At 44.5% G+C, this 24174-nt stretch overlaps 1 protein-coding gene across 9 annotated transcripts in view; it reads left to right on the plus strand.

The window, feature by feature from the left end:
* The window catches only part of CHD8 (chromodomain helicase DNA binding protein 8), a 132692-nt gene that overhangs the window by 72698 nt on the left and 35820 nt on the right, over window positions 1-24174 (plus strand). For all 9 annotated transcript variants that reach the window (XR_009154843.1, XM_058180335.1, XM_058180339.1 and 6 more), the window contains 10 exons: window positions 960-1081; window positions 4534-4777; window positions 6129-6305; window positions 7484-7627; window positions 9315-9570; window positions 11415-11628; window positions 14580-14775; window positions 15895-16062; window positions 18498-18677; window positions 20944-21054. Coding sequence is in view for 8 of the 9 variants with exons in the window: in XM_058180335.1 (XP_058036318.1) it covers window positions 960-1081; window positions 4534-4777; window positions 6129-6305; window positions 7484-7627; window positions 9315-9570; window positions 11415-11628; window positions 14580-14775; window positions 15895-16062; window positions 18498-18677; window positions 20944-21054 (1812 nt within the window). In the remaining variant the exon portion in view is untranslated. The remainder of the gene's footprint in view (window positions 1-959; window positions 1082-4533; window positions 4778-6128; window positions 6306-7483; window positions 7628-9314; window positions 9571-11414; window positions 11629-14579; window positions 14776-15894; window positions 16063-18497; window positions 18678-20943; window positions 21055-24174) is intronic.

The raw sequence follows: 24174 nt of genomic DNA on the forward strand, positions 1-24174 counted from the left end.
AAAGAACAAAAGAGAAAGAAAGAAAGAAAGAAAGAAAGAAAGAAAGAAAGAAAGAAAGAAAGAAAGAAAGAAAGAAGAGAAAATCTGAATAGTACAGAACTTGGCAGACATCACATATCATGATGCAAAGCTCCCTATGTGGTTTGCCAAAGTTAAAACATTTTTGTTTCATAGAGTAACATCAAAAGAACCGGTAGCATTGATATTACCAGGCTCTGATGGGAGACAAAACAAAACAAAAAAGAATAGAAAGGGGCTGAATTTGTTTCATAAGAGGGTATACCGCCTGCCGAAATACTGACCGAAATGAATGAAAGGCAGGGGTGAAATGTAAAATTTGTTACTACCGGTTCTGTGGACATGGCTCGGTGGTGGGGCCATGTGACTGGGTGGGTGTGGCCAAGTTTTTTTTTAACTTTTAAAAGCATTTTTTCTACAACCTCTTCAGCCGAAGAGGTTGTTAAAAAATGCTTTTAAAAGCCTCTGATGATCAGGCAACTCAGCTGGGATCGCCAGAGGAACCTTTTAAAAGCTTTTTTAAATAACCTTTTCATCTGATGAGGTTGTAGAAAAAAATGCTTTTAAAGGGTTCTGACAATCCCAGCTAAGCCGCGCGATCATCAGAGGCTTTTTTTAAAAAAACTTTTAAAAGCATTTTTTCGGCCGAAGAATAAATGCTTTTAAAAGTAAAAAAAAACACCAACCCTCTGATGATCGCATAGCTCAGCTGGGCGGGGACTGGGGGAGGGGCAGGAATTTTTGCTACCGATTCTCCAAACCACCTACCGCCATCGCTACCGGATCAAGCAATCCGGTCTGAGCCGGGAGCATTTCACCCCGATGAAAAACCTTAACCACGGAATCAGAAGTACTCTTTCAGTGGCATTCAGCGACTTCGACAAAACCTTTCCCTCCTTGTTTACATCTTTGGCGCCTAACAGCAAACCTTTCTCCCTTAGGCTCGACCCCAGGCAGGTTCCTGGAAAAAGCTGGAACTTTCTCACGAATACAAGAACGGCAATCAGTTGCGCGAATATCAGCTGGAGGGTGTCAACTGGTTGCTTTTCAACTGGTACAATAGGTGAGGCTACGGGCAGGAAAGCCCAGAGGAGAAATGCAGGTTGGTTAGGGGATTTTGCTCTCGAGTGGAAAATTGTGCTTTCCGATGTCCATTGTGAAGGCTGGGATTTCTAATCCAGGACCAGGAGCCGTGGTGGCGCACTGGTTAGAAACGCAGTATTGCAGGTTAACTCTGCCCACTGCTGGGTGTTTGATCCTGACCGGCTCAAGGTTGACTTGACCTTCCATTCTTTCGAGGTCGATTAAATGAGGACCCAGATTCTTGGGGGCAATATGCTGATTCTGTAAACCTCTTAGAGAAGGCTGTAAAGCACTGTGAAGCAGTATATAAGTCTTAAGTGCTATTGCTATTGCTACCCACCCCAGCAGTCTCATTATTTTGAGCAGTGGTTTTTTTCCAAAACCAATAGCAGGGAATTCTTTTTTCTTACTTTCTTTTTTTTTGATTGGGTCAGGTCTTTTTTAGACAATGTTAACAATAATAATACAAATAGTGACAAGCCTATAAAACACTAGAAATTAGTCATAAGAAACTTGAGGAAGAACTGCAGAAATCTCCCTATAAAAGGGATATCGAAATAAAAGTGGAATTAATTAAACATAAAATGGGTCTAATAGAGAAAAAGGACTTTGCACAAAAAAGTAGAGGTGCAAAACAGAATTACTTTGAAAATGCCAATAAACCAGGTAGATTGGTTAGCATATAAATTTAAAAAATAGAAAGAATTCACGAAAAATAACACGGTTAGTGGATGACCAAGGACAGATCAGATGTGAGAATGAAGAGAAGAAAAAAATTATAAAAGATTACTATAGAAAATTTTATGAGCAAGAGAATATAGAGGAGGAAAGTGTTCAGCGGTGTTTACAGAAAGCGAATTTACCTCAGATTCCCAAAGACACTGAAATGATGCTAGAAGGAAATATAACAATGATGGAATTAACTGAAGCACTTAAAAAACAATAATAATACAAATAGTATGTGGAATTCTAATCTTCCAACTTCAAACAATACTAGTCTCGTTTCATATTCCTTTTACATTTTCCATTTAATTTATTTAAGCATAAATAACATTTCTTCGCACCCTGTATGTATTGTCCCTTAGTAGACATGTTGTCATTCATGTTAGTAGACATTCATTCCCTTAGTAGACATGTTGTCATTCAATATTTTTAAAAACCACTCATTATTCCACCAATATTCCATCAATATTCCAAATGTATAGGATTACTAATAACACCAATTATTAACAATATTCCATCCATGATGGGAGTATATCTCAAAGTCCCCGCCACTTCTAATCCGTAATATTTTAAATTGACAATATCTTTTAACCCACTGTTAATATTAGTACTTCAGTTAAATTGACTAGTCTTAAATTACCATCTACTAACCTAAACTTATTGGGGTTGCGGTGGCAGAGAATTCTTAGTCGTAGCTCCGTAAGAGAAGGAGGGACATCAAAGAATATAACTCAAGCTTGAAATTGTTGGCTTCAAATTCAGAACAAAGTCCTGAATGGGAAACAAGGGCCTCTGGTGGCTCAACAGACTAAGCAGTCTGTTATTAACATAGCTGCTTGCAATTACTGCAAGTTCAAGTCCCACCAGGCCCAAGGTTGACTCAGCCTTCCATCCTTTATAAGGTAGGTAAAATGAGGACCCAGATTGTTGGGGGCAATAAAAATTGACTTTGTATATAATATGCAAATGGATGAAGACTATTGCTTAACACAATGTAAGCAACCCTGAGTCTTCGGAGAAGGGCGGGATATAAATTCAAATTTTTTTTAAAAAAATTGTTTGTTGTTTGGACAGTTCCAGTCATTAGACACAAATGAAGACTCTAAATAAGCCTCTGGTTCTCCACGCAAAACTTCTACAAAAGTAGTTTGGGTGATCAGCCATGTTAAATAGCACCATCCAACCCAGGGGTGTCAAACTCGAGGCCCACAGGGCCACCCCTGGTTCATGGCACAGCCCTGGAAACAATGAAGGACCAGTTGGTGGTGCCTCTGCCAGCAAAAACGGACATTGGGAAGGCCGTGTGAGCACTTGGGCCATCACAGGCACCCCCCGCCACGAGTGATGCCGAGCTGGCCCGCCCGCCCTGGCCACGCCCATGCCCCTCCCGAGGTCAAACAACCCTGATACGGCCCTCAACGAAAACAAGTTTGTCACCCATGATTTAATCTGTGGAAAAGTTGACCAGTGGGATAGTTTTAAGAATACATTGCAGTGGTGGGTTTCAGGTTTTTTTTTACTACCGGTTCTGTGGGGGTGGCTTGGTGAGCGTGACATGGCTTGGTGGCCGGGGCAGAGGAAGGATACTGTAAAATCTCCATTCCCTCCCCACTCCAGGGGAAGGTTACTGCAAAATCCCCATTTCCTCCCGATCAGCTGGGACTTGGGAGGCAGAGAATAGATGGGGCCAGCCAGAGGTGATATTTACCGGTTCTCCGGACTACTCAAAATTTCCGCTACTGGTTCTCCAGAACTGGTCCGAACCTGCTGAATACCACCTCTGATACATTGGGTAGATTGGCTGTAAAAATTGTGCTTAACAATTGATTCTTTTGAGACTTTTCAAAAATTTAAAGTTATCGCTAGCCTCTACTTCAGACCTGGGTGTTTTGGCTGTTTTCACACCTGGCCCTTTGGCTGTTCCTGTCTGCCCTGCATGAATTGCTTTTATTTTAAAGACGATTGCTTTTTTTTTCATCTCAATTTATATATGTGTGTGTGTGTGTGTAAATGCTACGGCCTATTGATTCAGCTCTCCACAACAGTTTCTCATGTAGCCCCTGTGGAAAATGAATTGCCCATCCCTGGTCCACTTGGTGCTATCCTTCCTTTAAGGGACACGGTGGCTCAAGTGGCTAAGACAATGAGCTTGTCGATCAAAAGGTTGGCAGTTTGAATCCCTAGTGCTGCCTAACGGGGTGAGCTCCCGTGACTTGTCCCAGCTTCTGCCAACCTAGCAGTTCGAAAGCACATAAAAAATGAAAGTAGAAAAATAGGGACTACCTTTGATGGGAAGGTAACAGTGTTCTGTGCGCCTTTGGCCTTTTAGTCATGCCGGCCACATGACTACAGAGACGTCTTTGGATAGCTCTGGCTCTTCGACTTTGAAATGGAGATGAGCACCGGACTTCCGGTCAGCACAGGAAAAAGGACGCTGCGCTAGGAGGAGACTCTGGTGGGGGGAACCGGACTTCCGGTCAGCTCCAGAATTGAACAGGGGCTTCCGGTTAGGACTTTTGTGGCTCTTTTAGTGTTTAAGGTTGCCGACCCCTTATCTAGTTGATTTGAGAATCTCCGTAGATATTCCTCCTTATTATATTTCATTTGTTTTTAGTCGTTCTGTAGTAAATTGACTTGAGCGTGTAAGGATTGGGTGCAAACATGCGTCTCTCAATCCACTTCCAACCATATCTCCACCCTTCCCCACAGGCAAAACTGCATTCTGGCCGACGAAATGGGGTTGGGCAAAACCATCCAATCCATCGCCTTCCTGGAGGAAGTTTATAACGTGGGAATCCGGGGACCCTTCCTGGTCATCGCCCCTCTGTCCACCATCACCAACTGGGAGCGAGAGTTCAACACCTGGACTGAGATGAACACCATTGTGTACCACGGCAGCTTGGCATCCCGCCAGATGATTCAACAATACGAGATGTACTGTAAGGATTCCCGGGTAGGTAAATGGGGAGACCCTTTTTTTGTGTGTTTTTGGACCATCAGGGAGCGCAGAGAGCTTTTGGTTGAGATGAGAGTGGGAGGTTGCAATATTAAGATAGTCCTCAACATGCAACAGTTTATTTAATGACCGAAGTTAACAACGGCACCGAAAGAAGCAACTTGGGACCATTTGTCACAGTTAACAACCTTTGCAGCATCCCACCTGATCAAAATTCAGACACTTGGCAACGGGTTCGGCTTTATGACGGTTGCAGTGTCTGTTGTGACCGAGGCCCAAGTAGTGATTATCAGACACAATTAATCCTGAACAAACTTATTAAAACAGCTGAGAATTAATCCATTCTCAGCTTCGTCCAAAACAAATTCTTCATAAACAGTCCTGCAGCCTTAAAACCAACCTTTGTTGTCTTTGGCAACCTGCCAAAGGCTTTTCTTGGCAAAAACCCCACAAAATTCAAGAGACGCTGACAAGAAGCAATGGAATCAACGTTGCTTTTCCACAAAGAACCCAACGGCTCGTTGCTGCTCTTTTAAGCCTTATGGGAGTGGCCAATCGTCTTCTGGCTTTACTCCTGAGTTGTCCTTTTTGCTTTAGCTGCTTTTATCTTCTGGCAGCTCTTCGCATGCGTGTACTAGGAACAGGCTCCTCCTGTTCCTCTGCCTCACTACTGTCAGCCTCTGGAGGCTCCGGAGTCTGCACATCGCTCCCAGAGGGCCCTGGCCTCCAATGCAGAGCCCTCATCCAGGCCTTCCTCAATCTCCAGGACTGGCCCATGTTCTTCCTCAGCCTCATTGCTGTCCGACTCCGTTGCCAGCTCCACAGGCTGCTGGTGGACCACAGCAATACATATACATGTATATAACTATCTATTCCTATAACACTAAATCTTTCTAATCAACAAAACCAAAGTCAAAGTTTCATTTTTTTTCTTCACGAGCACAAATCCCAGAAGTGATATCCAAATAAAGACATATTTTCCTCTTTGAATGAAATAATCAATTTAACCCGTCCTGCTTTATCTTCCTTGCTGTGGAAATAACGTGTGTTCTTCTATTTGCATCTAGTAATCTTTGCGATTACTTGTGATTTTGTCGCATTTTTGGTGGATTTTGCCACCACCTCAGCAGGGCTGGATGGTCTCGTCTGGCCTTTGAAGCTAAGCAGGATCAGACGTCGTTAATATTTGGGGAGGGAGCCCCTGGCCAAAGAACCCAGGATTGGTTGTTCTGGGAAGTGACACCCCAAAAGAAGATGGTCTTCAAAAGTTTTGCCTAGAAAACTGCTTTGTCAACATCGTTCCCGGAAATCAAGTTTTTATTTCTTGCTCGTTTCTGCCTCCCAATAGGGTCGCCTGATCCCAGGCGCCTACAAGTTTGACGCCTTGATCACCACCTTTGAGATGATCCTGTCGGACTGCCCCGAGCTGAGGGAGATTGAGTGGCGTTGTGTGATCATCGATGAAGCTCACCGCCTGAAGAACCGCAACTGCAAACTGCTGGACAGCCTCAAGCATATGGACCTGGTAGGAGCCAACAACGCCTTTCTGTCCCTCTTGCGAAATATTTTTATGGATACCTTGCTGGATTTGCTGCTTTAGAATAAAATAGCAGAGTTGGAAGGGACCTTGGAGGTTCTAGTCCAACCCTCTGCTTAGGCAGGAAATCCTACACCACTTCAAACAAATGGTTATCCAACATCTTCGTAAAAACTTCTAGTGTTGGTGTATTTACAACTTCTGGAGCCAAGTTGTTCCGCTGATTAATTGTTCTAACTATCAGGATATTTCTCCTTAGTTCTAAGTTGCTTCTCTCCTTAATTAGTTTCCACCCATTGCTGCTTCTTCTACCCTCAGGTGCTTTGGAGAATAGCTTGACTCCCTCTTCTTTATGGCAGCCCCTCAAATATTGAAACACTAGAGATAACTAGATAACTAGTTATATCCAATTCCAGCAACTTTATGTATTTTAGCCTCGGCTGGCCTGGAAACAGCAAACAACTGGCCAGCAGTTCCTCTGCCGGTGAAAATGGAGCTCGGGGGCCCAAGTGCACCCCCCCCATGCCCCATTTTCAACTGTGACGGTCTGCTGCAGCCCTCTGCCAGCGAAAACAGGGAAAGAGGAAAGACGAAGAAAAAGAAAGGAAGATGGGAAGAGAGCAAGGAAGGAAAAATAAGGAAAGAGGGGAAGGAAGAAGAAAGGAGAAGGGAGGGAAGGGAAAGGAAGGAAGGAAGGAAGGAAGGAAGGAAGGAAGGAAGGAAGGAAGGAAGGAAGGAAGGAGATTATAATGAGAGTTAAGGGTAGGTCTCAGAAAAGCCCTGCATTAGCACTTGGCCACCACAGGTGCCCCCGAGTGGCGTGGCCAATGTCGCGGGCGAGACGGTCGCAAACCCCAGTGTCTCCAGGGTATGCACCGATATCCCCCCTGACTTGGGGGTCCGTCCAATTTTAGGATTGGACCATAGCTGCCTCGAAGGGACAGCGAAGAATGGGGGAGCCGCCGGAGCGAACCACGGATGCCCCCGACACGAGTCCCATGTCATGCCCACCCCCAGCCCTCCGAGGTCAAACACAACCCTGATGCGGCCCTCAATGAAATCGAGTTTGACACCTTTGGTAAAGGGTTTCCTGGTATTCTGTTCTTCTAGGGTATTGCGGTGCCTCTCATCTGTCTTGATGCCTCTTCCATCTTCCTCCCTTATAGGAACACAAAGTGCTATTGACGGGCACCCCTCTCCAGAACACGGTGGAAGAACTCTTCAGCCTCCTGCACTTCCTTGAACCCTCCCAATTCCCCTCTGAATCAGAGTTCCTCAAGGACTTCGGGGATCTCAAAACTGAGGAGCAGGTAAAACAAACAAACAAAAACGGAGCCGTTGGACGTTGGCACTTTTTTTCTCTTTCTGAACCGTCCCATTTCTGCTGCTTGTAGCTTCCTATCTGGCTTATTTTCCCCCATTATCTGCTTATTTCCCCCTATTCATTCTGCAATGAATAGAATAAGAATAAGAATAGAATAGAATAAAATAACAGAATAGAAAAATAGAATAGAACAGAACAGAACAGAACAGAACAGAACAGAAGACTTGACTTGACTTGACTTGACTTGAATTCTTTATTGGCCAAGTGTGATTGGACAGACAAGGAATTTGTCTTTGATGCATACGCTCTCAGTGTACATAAAAAGAAAAGATACATTCGTTAAGAATCATAAGATACAACACTTTTTTTAAAAAATTTGAATTTATATCCCGCCCTTCTCCGAAGACTCAGGGCGGCTTACATTGTGTTAAGCAATAGTCTTCATCCATTTGTATATTACATACAAAGTCAACTTTATTGCCCCCAACAATCTGGGTCCTCATTTTACCTACCTTATAAAGGATGGAAGGCCTTGGGCCTGATGGGACTTGAACTTGCAGTAATTGCAAGCAGCTGTATTAATAACAGACTGCTTAGTCTGTTGAGCCACTAGAGGCCCTTAATGATGGTTATAGGGTACAAATTAAGCAATAAAATCATACTAGGAAACAATCGATATAAATCATAAAGCTTACAGCAACAAGTTACAGTCATAAGTGGGAGGAGATGGATGAGAGGAACGATGAGACTAATAGTAATAGTAATGCAGACTTAATGAATAGTTTGACAGTGTTGAGGGAATTATTTGTTTAGCAGAGTGATGGCATTCAGGAAAAAACTGTTCTTGTGTCTAGTTGTTCTGGTGTCGTTTTGAGGTTAGGAGTTGAAACAGTTTATGTCCAAGATGTGAGGGGTCTGTAAATATTTTCACAGCCCTCTTTTTGACTCGTGTAGTATACAAGTCCTCAATGGAAGGCCGATTGGTATTAATTGTTTTTTCTGCAGTTCTAATTATCATCTGAAGTGCATGATGTGCATGAAAAGCAGGCAAAACCATCTTCAAGAGATGGTCGTCGTTCTCACTCTATCTGTCTTTAAGAAGACAACGTTGCTGACAAAACTAGTTGAATCTTAGTTTGGTCCACCTCAAGACGGCGAAGGCTCTAACCCAGTGGTTCTCAACCTTTATAGTGCTGTGACCCCTTTAATATAATTCCCCACAATGTGGCGACCCCAACTGTAAAATTATTTTCGTTTTGAATTTATCACGCCTGAAGCTGTATTGGCTAGCGATTTGAACTGCTTGCGATTGCCTTGAGGACGGAGGCATTAAAGCAGAGACTCCTCCCCTATTAAGTTTATCGCGCCTGAAGCCAGATTAGGCTAGCGATTGGGAGTGATTGCAGCTGGCTTGAGAGGGAGACGTCAGAGCAAAGATTTCTCTCTTTTTTAATTCATCACGCCTGAAGCCAAATTCGGCTAGCAATTTGAAGAGCCTGCAGCTGGCTTGTGGAGTCAACCATTGGAGTGCGATTCTTCAACTCACAAGTATACTTCCCATATTTCTGATGGTCTTAGGCGACCCCTGGCAAATTGTCATTCGACCCCCAATGGGGTCGTGACCCACAGGTTGAGAACCGCTGCTCTAACCACTGCTCTCTCCCACCCTCCAGGTACAGAAACTGCAGGCCATCCTAAAGCCCATGATGCTCCGGCGGCTGAAGGAGGATGTTGAGAAGAATTTGGCCCCCAAGCAGGAAACGATCATTGAGGTGGAGCTGACCAACATCCAGAAGAAGTACTACCGGGCCATCCTAGAGAAGAACTTCAACTTCCTCTCCAAGGGGGCGGGGCACAGCAACATGCCCAACCTTCTCAACACCATGATGGAGCTACGCAAGTGTTGCAACCACCCCTACCTCATCAATGGTAAGTGTGAGGGAAGTGAACGGAAAGGCTTTTTTTTTGGGGTGTGGATAACAGATTGAGCTGCCTAGAATGGAGATTTGGAAAGATAATATAATGGAATAGGGTTAGGAATATGATTAGTATATAGAATCGGATTAGGATGTAGAAGAGAAGGAAAGAATGGATAGGATAGGATAAGATAGGATAGGATAGGAAATATGGAATGGAATGGAATAGAATAGAAAATATATAGAATAGAATAGAATAGAATAGAATACATAGGTAAATGTCTTTAGGCCTAAAACAGCTCAGTGAGAATTAGGTATTCAATTAGATCTAAGAGGGGAAGCTGCTCTGTGCAAAATAAAGGCAATCTTCCAACTTAAGTTGGTCATTTAGCAACCATTAAAAGTTTTGACAGATCCCCCGAAAGGTACTTACAACCTGGATTCAAAGTTCAGATTGGTCATGTTGGTTCCTCGACTTACGACTGTCATGACATATAATGGAAAATCCAGACTCCCTTAAGGTCGTAAGTCAGGTACCAACTTATTGTGGCCTGCCAGCCACAATAAGGAACATGGGAATGAACACGGGCCAGTCTTGGAGTCTGGGGAAGGCTCTGATGAGGGCTCTGCATCAGAAGCAGAGAGGGGGCCAGGGCCATATGCTAGTTATCAGTTGCTTTCAGAGTCAGACATCAGTGAGGCAGACGAACAGCTGGAGCCTGTTCCCAGTGTGCGCATGCGCAGAGTTGCGAGATGAAGGGAAGAGCTAAAGAACAAGGATCAACTTGGGAGTAAGGCCACAGATGGACGATGAATAGCCCCTACCAGAGGGTGTTGTGTCTGCGCCCCCCGAGCCGGGCCCCCTGCCAGAAAGTGACTTGGAAAGTGAGGGGGAAGGGCCATCAGGCCTCCGTCCCCTGATTCACTCTCCTCCCCAGGCCACGCCTCCAGACCCAGCTGATGGCAATCAGGCCTGGCTGGACCCTAGGTTTCGTAGGCAGGAGAGGTGGGAACAATAGAAGCAGGGGTGGGGCAGGCCTAGGAAGTGCTGAGTCATGGAGACACACCCCATAGGATATAAAACCATTGAGGGCTGCTATGCCTCTTCGTAGCAGGCAAATCAACTGCTTAACTAGAGCTGAAGTACTGTTTGTTCCTGGGTGACTCATCGGCATCAAGGGAGATAACAGAGTCACTTGGTAGATGCTCGCTAGTTTGCTGCCAGAGCTGATAGTGCCAGCTAATTAAGCCATCGCTCGGACGGAGGCGAGGGGGGACAGAACAGAGGGAATAAAAGAGGAGCAAAAGGGGAGTGGAGTTTGGAGGAGACAGTTCGCTTAATTGGTTCATGACTCTCTGAGGCTCCTTGCCAAGTTTTGAAGATATCGGGCTGGCAGCTCTCCAAGCCAGATAAGGTCTGTGACTAAATTCTCCCTTGAAGGTGAATGAGAGGAATTCACTGTTTGTTTAATAAAACGGGTTTTGTGGGGACCAGGATTCTGCTTCGTGATTTTTGGGGGAGCCTAGGTCAGAACAACAACTGTAAACTCAAACATATGGCCAGCTTGGAGCTTCTACGTCTCCTGAGATCTTTTTCTAGGCACAGAAAGTATCCTGTTTAGATAACAAAATCGGTAGAGACAACAAGCGAAGAAAGGACATCAGTTGATCAAAGCGCCATTTGCGGTGTCTTGGTTTGTTCTGATTTCTCAAGCTTGGGTCAACCACACACACACACACACACACACACACACACACACACACACACACACACACACACCCCAAAATGTGGATAATTCCTTCATCTGCATTTCTTTTCTTTCCCGTTCTCCTCCCCCCCCCCCAAAAAAACCTCAGGTGCTGAGGAGAAGATCTTGACCGAGTTTCGGGATTCCTGCCACCACCACGTGCCCCACGATTTTCCGCTGCAGGCCATGGTGCGTTCCTCCGGGAAATTGGTGCTGATCGATAAACTGCTCCCTAAACTGAAAGCCGGAGGACACAAAGTGCTGATTTTTTCCCAGATGGTCCGTTGCCTCGACATCCTGGAAGACTACCTTATCCAAAAGAGGTGAGAGCTTGTGCAGTGATGATGACAACGACGATGATGTTATCCGTTCATTTGCGTCCGACTCTCGGCGATTTGGTGAGCCAGGTCTCTCCGCATCTTCCCGACCTTGCACTGCTTCTTTGACCCAAAGGTGCTTTTTTCAGGAGGCAACTGGACTTTCTTGGGTTTTTTTTTTCTTTTCTTTTGAAGACGTTTTTATGGGATATAGAATAGAGGATTTATATTCCTTGCAGACAGCTGGTTATTTGGGTCCTTTTTAGAGAGTCATTGAGGCCACTTGGAGTACCAAAGTTGCTTTTTCAAGAGGCAACTGGACTTTGAAGCCATTTTGCTGCTCATCCAAGAAGTTTCATCAGCTCTTGACAGGATGGTGGGTGTTCTGTCCCCCCCAACCACAACCAAGAAGACACACGAGCTGACTATATTTGCCAGCAATTTATTCCTACGACAGATATCAGTTCTGGCAACGAACCTGTGATTGCTTGCCAAGTTCTCTTATCTCCAGCGTAGCTGCAGGTCGTTGCTGGAGCAACCAAGAGTTCAGAAATAAACAGAAATCCAGAAGCCAAATTCTTAGTCTCGAAATATTGCAGCCAAAGTTTCCAAGAGTCAGTTTTTGTCCGTCACAAGAAGCTATAGAGCAGCTCCTCCTGCTTTTATACCCTGTGGGGTGTGGCTCCGTGACTCAGCACTCTCTGGGCCTGCCCCACCCCTTCTTTTGTTGTTCCCGCCTCTCCTTTCTGTGATGCCTGGGATTTAATCAGGACTGATTGTCAGCAGCTGGGTCTTGAGGCGTTGCCTGGGGTGGGGGGAAGTGCGGGAGAAAGAGGCCTCGTCATCTCCACCTGGCCTGCCTCTGGGACCTGGAGCAGAGCCAGAGAGGAAGGTCCGGCAGAGGGAAGCCCTGTCGGCTCTTCCCCCTCACTCTCTGAGTCACTCTCTGCCAGGAGGCCGGGCTTGGGAGCCGAAGACATAACAGTGGGGAATGGAAAGATTTAGATTCCTTGCAGACAGCTGGTTATTTACATCCTTCGTAGAGGGTCGTTGAAACACTTGGAGGTTTATCTGTGTCCTCAGGGTCACCTGAGTTAGTGCTCCTGGTTCCTGCATTCTGCAATTTTTCCTCTGGAAACCCATTCAGTGGAGAGAGAAAAAATGCCAGAGGAAAAAAATTGCAGACTACAGGAACCATTTGCTCTCCTCAGGTCACCCTGAGGACACAGGTAAACCTCCAAGGGCTTCAACGATGCAAATGACCAGCTGTCTCAAAGGAATAGAAATCCTTCCACTCCCCACTGTCTTGTCAGAGCTGAAGAAGCTTCTTGGATGAGAAGCAAAATCCCTTCAAAAGAAAAAAAAAACAAGAAAGTCCAGTTGCCTCCTGAAAAAGCACCTTTGGGACAAACATGACCTGGATGACTGAAAATCTATGGATGATGATGTTCTTTGAGTTTTTCCATGCTGTGGCTGGTGTCAGCTTTTGAGGGTATCCAACCATGGTGTTCTTTGGCGGAGTGATTTACTCATAACCTGTCCAAGCATAATTACTTTCTCCAATGAGTTCCCCCGCATGACATGGCCAAAATAAGTCAGATTCGGTTTTGTGATTTTTGCCTTCTAGTGACAGCTACACGCTCCAGTTTTTGCTGGTTGGTCCCCAGTGCTGTCCAGCCCTCTCCCCCAAACCAAATATTCCACAACCTTATTTCATTGATGCGGTAACATTTATGATTTCACAATCATATTATCCTCCTCGCTAAGAATCTTGCATTGCATCCTCTACAACAGGGGTCTCCACCTTGGTCCCTTTAAGACTTGTGGACTTCAACTCCCAGACCAAGGTTGGAGACCCCTGCTCTACAATTCTTTATAGTACAATTATCTTCAAAAGGGACAACTTCTTAAAATCCGTGCAGTTATAACCTACCAAAATGTCACAGCCATGGAAGGATTTAGAATCACAAATAGAATGACAAATAGAATCACAGAGTTGGAAGGGACCTTGGAGGTTTTCTAGTCCAACCCCCTGCTTAGGTAGAAAACTCTACAGCACTTCAGACAAATGGTTATTCGACCTCTTCTTAAAAACTTCCAGTGTTGAAGCATTCACAACTTCTGGAGGCAAGTTGTTCCACTGATTAATTGTTCTAAGTGTCAGGAAATTTCTCCTTAGTTCTAGGTTGCTTCTCTCCTTGATTAGTTTCTACCCATTGCTTCTTGTCCTGCCCTCAGGTGCTTTGGAGAATAGTTTGACTCCCTCTTCTTTGTGGCAGCCCCTCAAATATTGGAACACTGCTATCATGTCTCCCCTAGTCCTTCTTTTTATTAAACTAGACATACCCAGTTCCTGCAACCGTTCTTCATATGTTTTCACCGCCAGTCCCCTAATCATCTTTGTTGCTCTTCTCTGCACTCTTTCTAGAGTCTCGACATCTTTTTTTACATCGTGGCGACCAAAACTGGATGCAATATTCCAAGTGTGGCCTTACCAAGGCATTATAAAGTGGTATTAACACTTCATGTGATCTTGATTCTATCCCTCTGTTTATGCAGCTTAGAACTGTGTTGGCTTTTTTGGCAGCTGCTGCACATGGCTGGCTCATATTTAAATGATTGTCCACTAAGGACTCCAAAATCCTTCTCACAGTTACTACTATTGAGCGAGGTACCACATATACATATACAATATATATTTAGTGCGTTCAGATAGAGCTGGCAGCATTTAAATGTGCAAAGTTAAGTGCTGCGCAAGTTCTTCAGACGATCCATTGTTACAGCATTCGTTCAGAATTTGTGGTAGCCAAGTTTTTCCTTTTTTAAAATAAAATTAAATTAAATTAATAGAATTAGAGGCCGGTGTGCGGGTGGTTGCAGTGAAGACGGATGGGTTCAGATGTTGACGCCGGTGTCGCAGGCTTGATTTTACAGAATTGTGTGTCTTTCCTGCGCAGGTATCTCTACGAGCGTATTGATGGGCGGGTGCGCGGCAATCTGCGGCAGGCGGCCATCGACCGCTTTAGCAAGCCTGATTCGGATCGCTTTGTGTTCCTTCTCTGCACCCGGGCGGGAGGCCTAGGGATCAACCTCACAGCTGCTGATACCTGCATCATTTTTGACTCGGACTGGAATCCTCAAAACGACTTGCAGGTACTGTTTGCGGTCTCTGAGGGTGGTTGGCGAATCAGACACCGGTAGCCAGATATGTGAGAATGGAAACGTGCCTGAAATAACAATAGCACGTAGACCAGGGATGTCAAACTCAAGGCTTGGGGGCCAGATCCAGCCTGCGGGGTACTTAGATCTGGCCCACGGGGCCACCCTGGAAACAGCGAAGGACCGGCCTACGGTACCTCGGCCAGCAGCCCCCCCCAAGCTCCATTTTTGCTGGCAGAGGGTTGCAGGAAGTCACTGCGGCCAAAATGGAGCTTTGGAGCCCATTTTCGCTCACAGAGTGCTCAGGCTGCCATAGGCACCCCCCGACACAAGTGACGTCGAGCTGGCCGTGCCTACCCCGGACCACCAAGGTCAGATACAATCCTGATGTGGCCCTCAATGAAATCAAGTTTGACACTCCTGACTTAGATTTATACAGCAGTGGCCAAAATTGTGGAAACCTTTTGGGAAAAGTGTATTTTCTAAAACTAGCTAATAATGCCACTTTTTTGGGAGAGGGGAGTAGTACCATAAAATTATATATCAATGAAAAGATAATTTAATCAAGAATGTAATGTAATAACTTTTATGAAGGATTTGCTGTTAAAATAACAGTTACAGCATAAACAAGAAAAGTGAAACACGTAGAAAAACCAACATATATAAAAATGATCCCCATGTCAATTAATACTTAATTGGGTAATCTTTAGCATGACTTACAGCCTTATAATATCTTCCCATGGAGTGAACCAAGCCTTTTAGTTCTGCAGCTGTTATCATGTGAAACCAAGATTGAATGATTGCTTCTATTAACTGGGTTTTATTGCTGGGTCGCTTCTGACTAACCAGTTTCTTTAGTCGGCTCCATAGATTTTCAATTGGGTTAAGGTCTGGGCTAATCCCAGGCCATTCCAGCAGTGGAATATGATTATCTTGAAACTTCCCCCAAAAAAGTTGTGTTATAAGCCATCAGACCTCAAAAATACACTTTTCCCAAAAGGTTTCCACAATTTTGGCCACTACTCTATATTGCTGTATATACCAATTGTTGTGTCTCTTCTTGGTTTGAAGGATGCTCATAGGCTTCATTTGCTTCCCTGTTTTCCCCCCCAGGCCCAAGCTCGCTGCCACCGCATCGGACAGAGCAAGGCCGTGAAAGTTTACCGCCTCATCACTCGGAATTCCTACGAGCGGGAGATGTTTGACAAAGCCAGCCTCAAGCTGGGGCTGGACAAAGCTGTCCTGCAGTCCATGAGCGGACGAGAAGGGAGCATCACTGGGGTAAGTGCTTGCAGCCGTGGGCGAGATCGGGGAAGCTGCGGGAGAGAGTGAAAGAAGATGGTGGAAGAAATAAGCCGGATCCCTCCAAAGAAGCGAAGTTGAAGCCCAAATCAAATCCGATGTGAGGAGGAAACAGCTCAGATAGACACCGCCTTAGTTCCCAGGAGAATTGGTGAGGGAAAGAGTTGCATTCCTGCAGCTGATATTTTAGAATAGAATAGAATAGAATAGAATAGAATAGAATAGAATAGAATAGAATAGAATAGAATAGAATAGAACGAGTGGGATGGGATGGGATGGGATGGGATGGGATGGGATAAAAATTCTTCACGTTTGTTTGTTTAAAAAACTGTTTAATAAAAATATTTTTAAAAAGAGAGGGATAGGATAGGATAGTAAATAGAATAGAATAAGGATGGGATGGGATGGGATGGGATGGGATGGGATGGAAAATAGCATAGCATAGCTTAGTTTAGCATAAAATAGAATAAAAGTGGGATGGGATAGGATAGGATAGGATAGAAAACAAAACAGAACAGAATAGAATAAGAAAGAGGATAGGATAACATAGCATAACACAGCATAAGAGTAGGATTGGATAGAGAATAGAATAGAATAGAATAGAATAGAATAGAATAGAATAGAATAGAATAGAATAGAATAAGAGTGGGGTGGGATGGGATGGGATGGGATGGGATGGGATGGGATGGGATGGGATAGGATAGGATAGAAAACAGAACAGAATAGAATAAGAAAGAGGATAGGATAACATAGCATAGCATAGCGTAGGAGTGGGATGGGATGGGATAGAAACCCTCTGTGCATGTGCCGAAGGGTTTGCGCATGCGCAGAGGGTCGATGCATGCACTTCCGAACCAGTAGGGAAGGTAAGTAGATTTCACCCCTGGTGTCTGCGGAGATTCTTAGTCATCCAGGTCTTGTCCAAAAAGGTGCTTTTTTTCCAAGAACCAATTGGATTTTCTGGTTTGTTTTTTTCTTTGAAGACCTTTTGCTTCTCACCCAAGAAGCTTCTTCAGCTCTGACTGGACTGGAAGGATTTATACTCCTTGCAGACCTGCTGGTCATTTGCCCCCCCCCCTTTTTTTTAGCGAGAGTCGTTAAGGCCACCTGGAGGTTTATCTGTGTCATAAAGCAAGAGATTACTGGTTTAAAATTAAAAAATGACTGGGGGAAAACTAGATATGAAACCGGAATTATTTTGGTTAGGGATTATAAAACAAAAAATGACTAAAGAAATTCAATACCTCATGCTCCACATAATTACGGCCACTAGAATTTCATGTGCCCAAAACTGGAAGCAACAATATATTCCATCAAACACGATGGTTATAAAAAAGGTGCTGGAGTGTGCCAAAGCAGATAAATTAACGATGGAACTTAAGGACAGAGAGGAAGGGGCCTCTGTGGCTCAGACTGGTAAGACAGTCTGTTATTAACAGCAGCTGCCTGCAATTACTGCAGGTTCTAGTCCCACCAGGCCCAAGGTTGACTCAGCCTTCCATCCTTTATAAGGTAGGTAAAATGAGGACCCAGATTGTTGGGGGCAATAAGTTGACTTTGTATATAATATACAAATGGATGAAGACTATTGCTTGACATAGTGTAAGCCGCCCTGAGTCTTCGGAGAAGGCGGGATATAAATGCAAAAAAACAAAAAAACAAAAAACAATTTATTATGAAATATGGAACAGATGGTATGATTGGCTGGAAAAGGAATCGAAAATTAATGGTTAGTGTATAGTAAAAGAGAAGATATCGTAATGAAATGTTATATTTCATGCGTAGTAAGTATGTATATAAAATGTATTGATTATATAAATAAGTATGTAACAAACAAAATGCATATGTATATAATGTAGATAATCAGCCGTGGATGTGACTAAAAATGCCAGTATTGGAAAGTTGTAAAAATGTGATTATGATTTAAAGATGTAAACGTTGAATAAAAACAATTAAAAAAACATCGAGGGCTTATTCTCAGGGGAGGGCTTATTTTTGGGGAAACACGGTAGGTCTTTTTCTGCCATCAGTTTTCTACCCTGTTTCCCCAAAAATAGGATCTAACTGGAAAATAAGTCCTAGCATGATTTATCAGGATGCTCGTAATATAAGCCCTACCCCCAAAATAAACCCCAGTTAAGATTGTCAGCCGGATGGATGCATTTAGTACTATGTTTCCCCCCAAATAACACCTAAGCAGAAAATAAGCCCTAATGCGTCTTTTGGACCAAAAATTAATATAAGACCCGGTCTTATTTTCGGGGAAACACGGTAGGTTTTTATATATTGCTTCAAAAGTCTTTTGATTGCACAGCTGGCCTTTCCTGTGTTGCTCCTGATTGGTTTAACCGAAAGATAAGAGAAAGAGAAAGAGGAGAGGAAAAACGATATTTTCTTCCTTCCCCACCACACAGATTCAGCAGTTTTCGAAGAAAGAGATTGAGGATTTGCTGCGCAAAGGGGCCTATGCCGCCATTATGGAAGAGGATGATGAAGGCTCTAAGTTCTGCGAGGAAGACATCGACCAGATCCTTCTTCGGCGCACCACCACCATTACCATCGAGAGTGAAGGAAAAGGATCCACCTTTGCTAAGGTATCCTTATTCCCTAATTCCTTTTAAAAAGAATCAGGTCTTCAAAAGACTCAGGGGGACGGGCCAATTCCGTTCGGAGAAAGCGGATGGATAAAACATGCGTGGAGAACGAAGCAGGGAATCAAAAAAAAGCAAGGTTCTTCATGTCATCAAATACTCTTGATGCTGTCTAAAATATAATCTTTATTCTGATCAGTAAGAGTTTATTTGCAAAGAGGGACCCGGTGGCTAAGATGCTGAGCTTGTCGATCAAAAGGTCGGCAGTGAATTGCCCATCCCTGGTTCACTTGGTGCTACCTTTCCTGTAAGGGACACGGTGGCTCAAGTGGCTAAGACAATGAGCTTGTTGATCAAAAGGTTGGCAGTTCGAATCCCTAGTGCTGCGTAACGGGGTGAGCTCCCGTGACTTGTCTCAGCTTCTGCCAACCTAGCAGTTCGAAAGCATGTAAAAAATGCAAGTAGAAAAAATAGGCACCACCTTTGGTGGGAAGGTAACAGCGTTCCGTGCGCCTTTGGTGTTTAGTCGTGCCAGCCACATGACCACGGAGACGTCTTCAGACAGCGCTGGCTCTTCGGCTTTGAAACGGAGATGAGCACCGCCCCCTAGAGTCGGGAACGACTGGCACATATGTGCGAGGGGAACCTTTACCTTTAAGAGTTTACAGACTATTGGGCATTAATAAGCGTTTAAGGCGATTTTTCCCAAGTGTTTCTGAACCTCAGCAACTTCAAGTTTTGTGGATTTCAAGATGGCTACCTGGGGAATTCTGAGAGCTGACGTCCACACATCTTGAGGTTGCTGAGGTGCAGAAACGCTGGCCTAGAGTTTACTGAAATATAGGTAGTCCTCGGCTTACGACAGTCCGTTTAGTGACAAAATTGCAACAGCACCCCAAAAAAGGGGAGTTCGGACCGTTTTTCGCAGTTATGACCGTTGCAGCATCCCCATGGTCACCTGATCAGAATTCAGAGGCCTGGCAACTGGCCTTCCTGGTAAGCAGAGTCAATGGGGAAGACAGATTCACTTAACAACGGGGTTGCTGAGTTATCAACTGCGGCGATTCACTTAACAATGCTGGCAAGAAAAGCCGTAAAGTGGGGCCAAGCTCACTTAACAAATGTCTCGCTTAACAACTGGAATTCTGGATTTTGCAGTCGCAAGAGCACTTAGATTTGTATACCGCTTCATAGTGCTTTACTCTCTAAAGTCGGTTTTACAGAGTCGGTCGGTTGCCCACAACAATCTGGGCCCCTCATTTTACTCACCTCGGAAGGATGGAAGGGTGAGGTCAACCTTGAGCCTGGAGAGATTCGAACTGCCAGATTGAACAGGCAGCCGACTGCACTCTAACCACTGCGCCACTGAGCCTCTTAAAGCAAAGTCCTTCTGATTGTTCACAAAACACTTTTTAAGACAATGAACTGGGCTTCCCACAACACACCGAGCCACAAAGTATCTTAAGCACCACGATTCTGGTGGGTTGTACAAACCTAGCAGAAACGTGTGTACATGGAGAGTGTGCGTGAAGCAGGGGTAAAATACTCCCAGTTCAGACCGGATCGGCCGATCCGTTAGCGATGGCGGCGAGTGGTTTGGAGAACCGGTAGCAAAAATCCCTGCCTCCCTCCCCATGCACAGATGAGCCACGCGATCGTCGGAGCCTTTTTTTTTTTTTTACTTCTAAAAGCATTTTTTTAACAACCTCTTCGGCCGAAGAGGTTGTTAAAAAAAATGCTTTTCAAGGGTTAAAACAAGGCTCTGACAACAGAGGCTTCTTTTTTTTTTTTACTTTTAAAAGCATTTTTTAAAAGGTAAAAAAGCTGAAGCCTGCTAGGCAAAAAATGGGGGGGATTCGTGAGTGAGAGAGAGAGAGAAAGAAAGAAAAATCAAGAAAGAAGGAAGGAAGGAAGGAAGGAAGGAAGGAAGGAAGGAAGGAAGGAAGGAAGGGGGAGGGAGGAAAAAGGAGAGGAAGGAAGGAGTACAAACCTGGCATTAGACACAGCTTCAGAGGGTAATCCAGGGCTGGAAGGGACCTGGAGTTCATCTAGTCCAACCCTGCTCCAGCAGGAGACTGTTAGTGAGTTTCTGTCTTTTGATCCCCCAGTCACATAGCCACGCCCACCCAGTCACATGACACACACCCCCACCAAGCCACGCCCACAGAACCAGCAGGAAAGAAATTTACATTTCCCCACTTCCTGCGAAGTCTGCTTTACAGTTAACCTGCCACTCACTCCTTTGTTTTTGCCTCTTCTCCTTTCCCAGGCAAGTTTTGTGGCCTCTGAAAACAGGACAGACATCGCCCTGGATGACCCCAACTTCTGGCAGAAATGGGCCAAGAAAGCGGACTTAGACCTGGATCTCCTGAATAGTAAGGTGGGTTGGACTTTCTTGTTATAATGTATTAGACTTTGGAGTTGGGGAAATAAATAAACCAATTTCCTTCGTTTAAAATACTTATTCACTAGATTTAGAATAGAACAGAATAGAATAGCAGAGTTGGAAGGGACCTTGGAGGTCTTCTAGTCCAGGGGTCACCAACCTTTCAGACCTCAGGGACCACTAAATTCATAATTTTAAATCTCACAGACCACTAATATGATCTGCCTAATGGCTGGCTGGCTGGCTGGGCGTGGCCAGGTGGTCATGTGACTGGATGGGTGTGGCCAACTCGATGTCACTCACGTCAAGAGACCTCGCCTGCCTCTACTTGTCCCTCCGCTCCCAGCCACTCATTGCCTGCTCACCCAGGCTCCTTAGGTCCCCAACAGGAACCAGTTGCTGGAGCTAACGAGCCACCAGGAGAAAGAGTTGCCAAAACAGCTCAGTTCAAATTGGATCTGGCCGAGAAGGAAGCTCAGTAGAAGCACCTAACTGAGGACTATGAGCATAGGATTTCTAAGCAGAGGGAAGACCTGCGGGAATTGCAAGGCCAGGTACAGGCACCTGGAGGTTCAGCGGGCTGAGATGTTCAGCTAGTTCCAGGCCATGATGCAGTCCCACTGGAAAAAAACCATCCAGCTCTTCGTCACCAGCGGCACTTTCCTCCAGCCTACGCCCAAAACCCCACACCAGAAGGCTGAAGCAGACCCTGAGTCGGAATTTCTGCCCCCCTCCGACCCACACAAAAAAACCACGAAGGGGGAGACTTTCTGCAGCAACACAAATATTCATTGCATATTATTATTATTATTATTATTATTATTATTATTATTATTATTATTATTATTATTATTATTATTATTATTATTATTTAATTAAATTTTTATACCGCCCTTCTCCCAAAGGACTCAGGGCGGTGTACAGCCCAGGGGCCGTATTTTGAGGACCCCTAATTTAGTCCAATACAAAAAATGCAAATATTTTTTCTGCGGACCACCAAAATTTTCTCACGGACCACCAGTTGTGGGGACCGCTGTTCTAGTCCAACCCTCTGCTTAGGCAGGAAACCCTTCTTCAGCTCTCGGCATCTTGGATGAGAAGCGAAACGTCTTCACAGAAAAACCAGAAAGTCCAGTCCACCTTTGGGACTTCATCAATTGTGCCTGGAAGCTTCTTAGATGAGAAGCGAAACATTTTCTTCTTCCTCACGGAAAACCAGTCCAGTTTTTTTGGTTTTTGGAAAAAAAAAAAGGCACCTTTGAGACTAAGAGTCAAAGGAGTTTTCAGATCTTGGTGGACTTCACCATCCTTGCTACTTTTTCACTCTCTTGAGGGCTAGAAGAAAAGTTATTTGGGGTGCAGAATTATCTTCAAAGAGTCTGTGTTTCGTGTTGTAATAAATACAGAACAGTGCAGTTACCTGCAAATGAGGAAGACAATATACTATCTTCAGATATTGTGTATGAGGGACCCCAAGTTTCAAGCACCATGGTCAGGAGGAATAGAATTAGAATTAGATTAGAATTAGAATTAGAATTAGAATTAGAATTAGAATAGAATGAGTAGAGTAGAATGGAATGGAATGGAATGGAATGGAATGGAATAGAATAGAATAGAATAGAATAGAATAGAATAGAATAGAATAGAATAGAATAGAATAGAATAGAATAGAATAAACAGAGTTGAAAGGGACCTTGGAGGTCTTCTAGTCCAACCCCCTGCTTAGGCAGGAAACCCTACACCACTTCAGACAAATGGTTATCCAACCTCTTCTTAAAAACTTCCAGTGTTGGAGCATTCATAGCTTCTGGAGGCAAGTTGTTCCACTGATTCATTGTTTATTATTATTAATTTATTATATGATTCTCCCTTTTATTAGTTTTAATAGTTTTTTTACATGATTTTTTTAATATTCTTGTAAGCCGCCTTGAGTCGCCGTGTGTGAATAGGCAGCCATATACATTTCCTAAATAAATAAATAATAGCCTAAGAGACACAATTTAAATTCAGGATGTCCTTGATCAGTTAAAGCAGTGGTAGTCAACCTGGTCCCTACCGCCCACTAGTGGGCGTTCCAGCTTTCATGGTGGGCGGTAGGGGTTTTGTCCAATACTGAAGCGCTTTCCTTTTTTTTAATTTAATTGACTTTAAAAAAAAATCCATAGCATTATTTAAAAACATTTTCATTAGGTTTTCATAAAATTCCCCGGGACAATTTCAATTTCTGAAAATATACAATTTGTATCACCCGCGTATAAGTTTAGTTCACGTTACCTAAGTGAAACTAAATGGTGCTATAGTGCGACCACAAACAAAAGAGCCTCGTCCCAGAATAGCTCGCGCATTTCCCCCCACACCACCCAGCTGTAACAGACAAGCAGAGCGGGTAACCGACCCCCCCCCAAACCCAATCCACGATGCGCGAGAGGCATGTGCAGAGGACGATACATGGCGTATTACTGTGGAAGCGGTGGGCGGTTAGAAAATTTTACTACTAACAGAGATATAAAAGTGGGCGGTAGGCATAAAAAGGTTGACTACCCCTGAGTTAAAGGAATGGGATTAGAGGAAAATACAAGATCTTCCTGGGTATGAAATTTGTCAAGTATGAAATTCAACCACAGGAAAATGCAAAGCTCTTCACTTAGAAAAGAGGAACAAAATGTGCAGTGGAGGATGAAATATCACCGGCTTTACAATGGGTTTTTTTTTGGGGGGGGGGAAACCAGTGGTGAGATTCAGCCGGTTCGGGCCGGTTCTCACGAACCGGTAGTTAAATTTCTGGCTCGCCCCATCCTTTCCAGGAGTCCCCACATGCCCCATTTTGGCTCCCAAGTAAATGCAGGGAGGCCTCCTAGGTCCAAAACGGGGGTGGGGGGAGGCAGTGCGATCCTCCACCCACGCCTCACTTTTGTTTCCAGGGGGGTATAGGAGGCCTGTCACTACCCCTGGCCACGCCCACCATGGCCACGCCCACCCAGCCGTTCATTAGGGCAGAGAACCGGTTATTAAATTATTTGAATCCCGCCACTGGGGGAAGGGGGGAAACATGGAAAAGTGGTTGATTACAGATTCAGCCTAAGCCAAAACTGTCCCTTTCGCTGCACACGTTCA

The sequence above is a fragment of the Ahaetulla prasina genome, chromosome 4, assembly GCF_028640845.1.
Source record: "Ahaetulla prasina isolate Xishuangbanna chromosome 4, ASM2864084v1, whole genome shotgun sequence".
NCBI classification, from domain to species: Eukaryota; Metazoa; Chordata; class Lepidosauria; order Squamata; family Colubridae; genus Ahaetulla; species Ahaetulla prasina.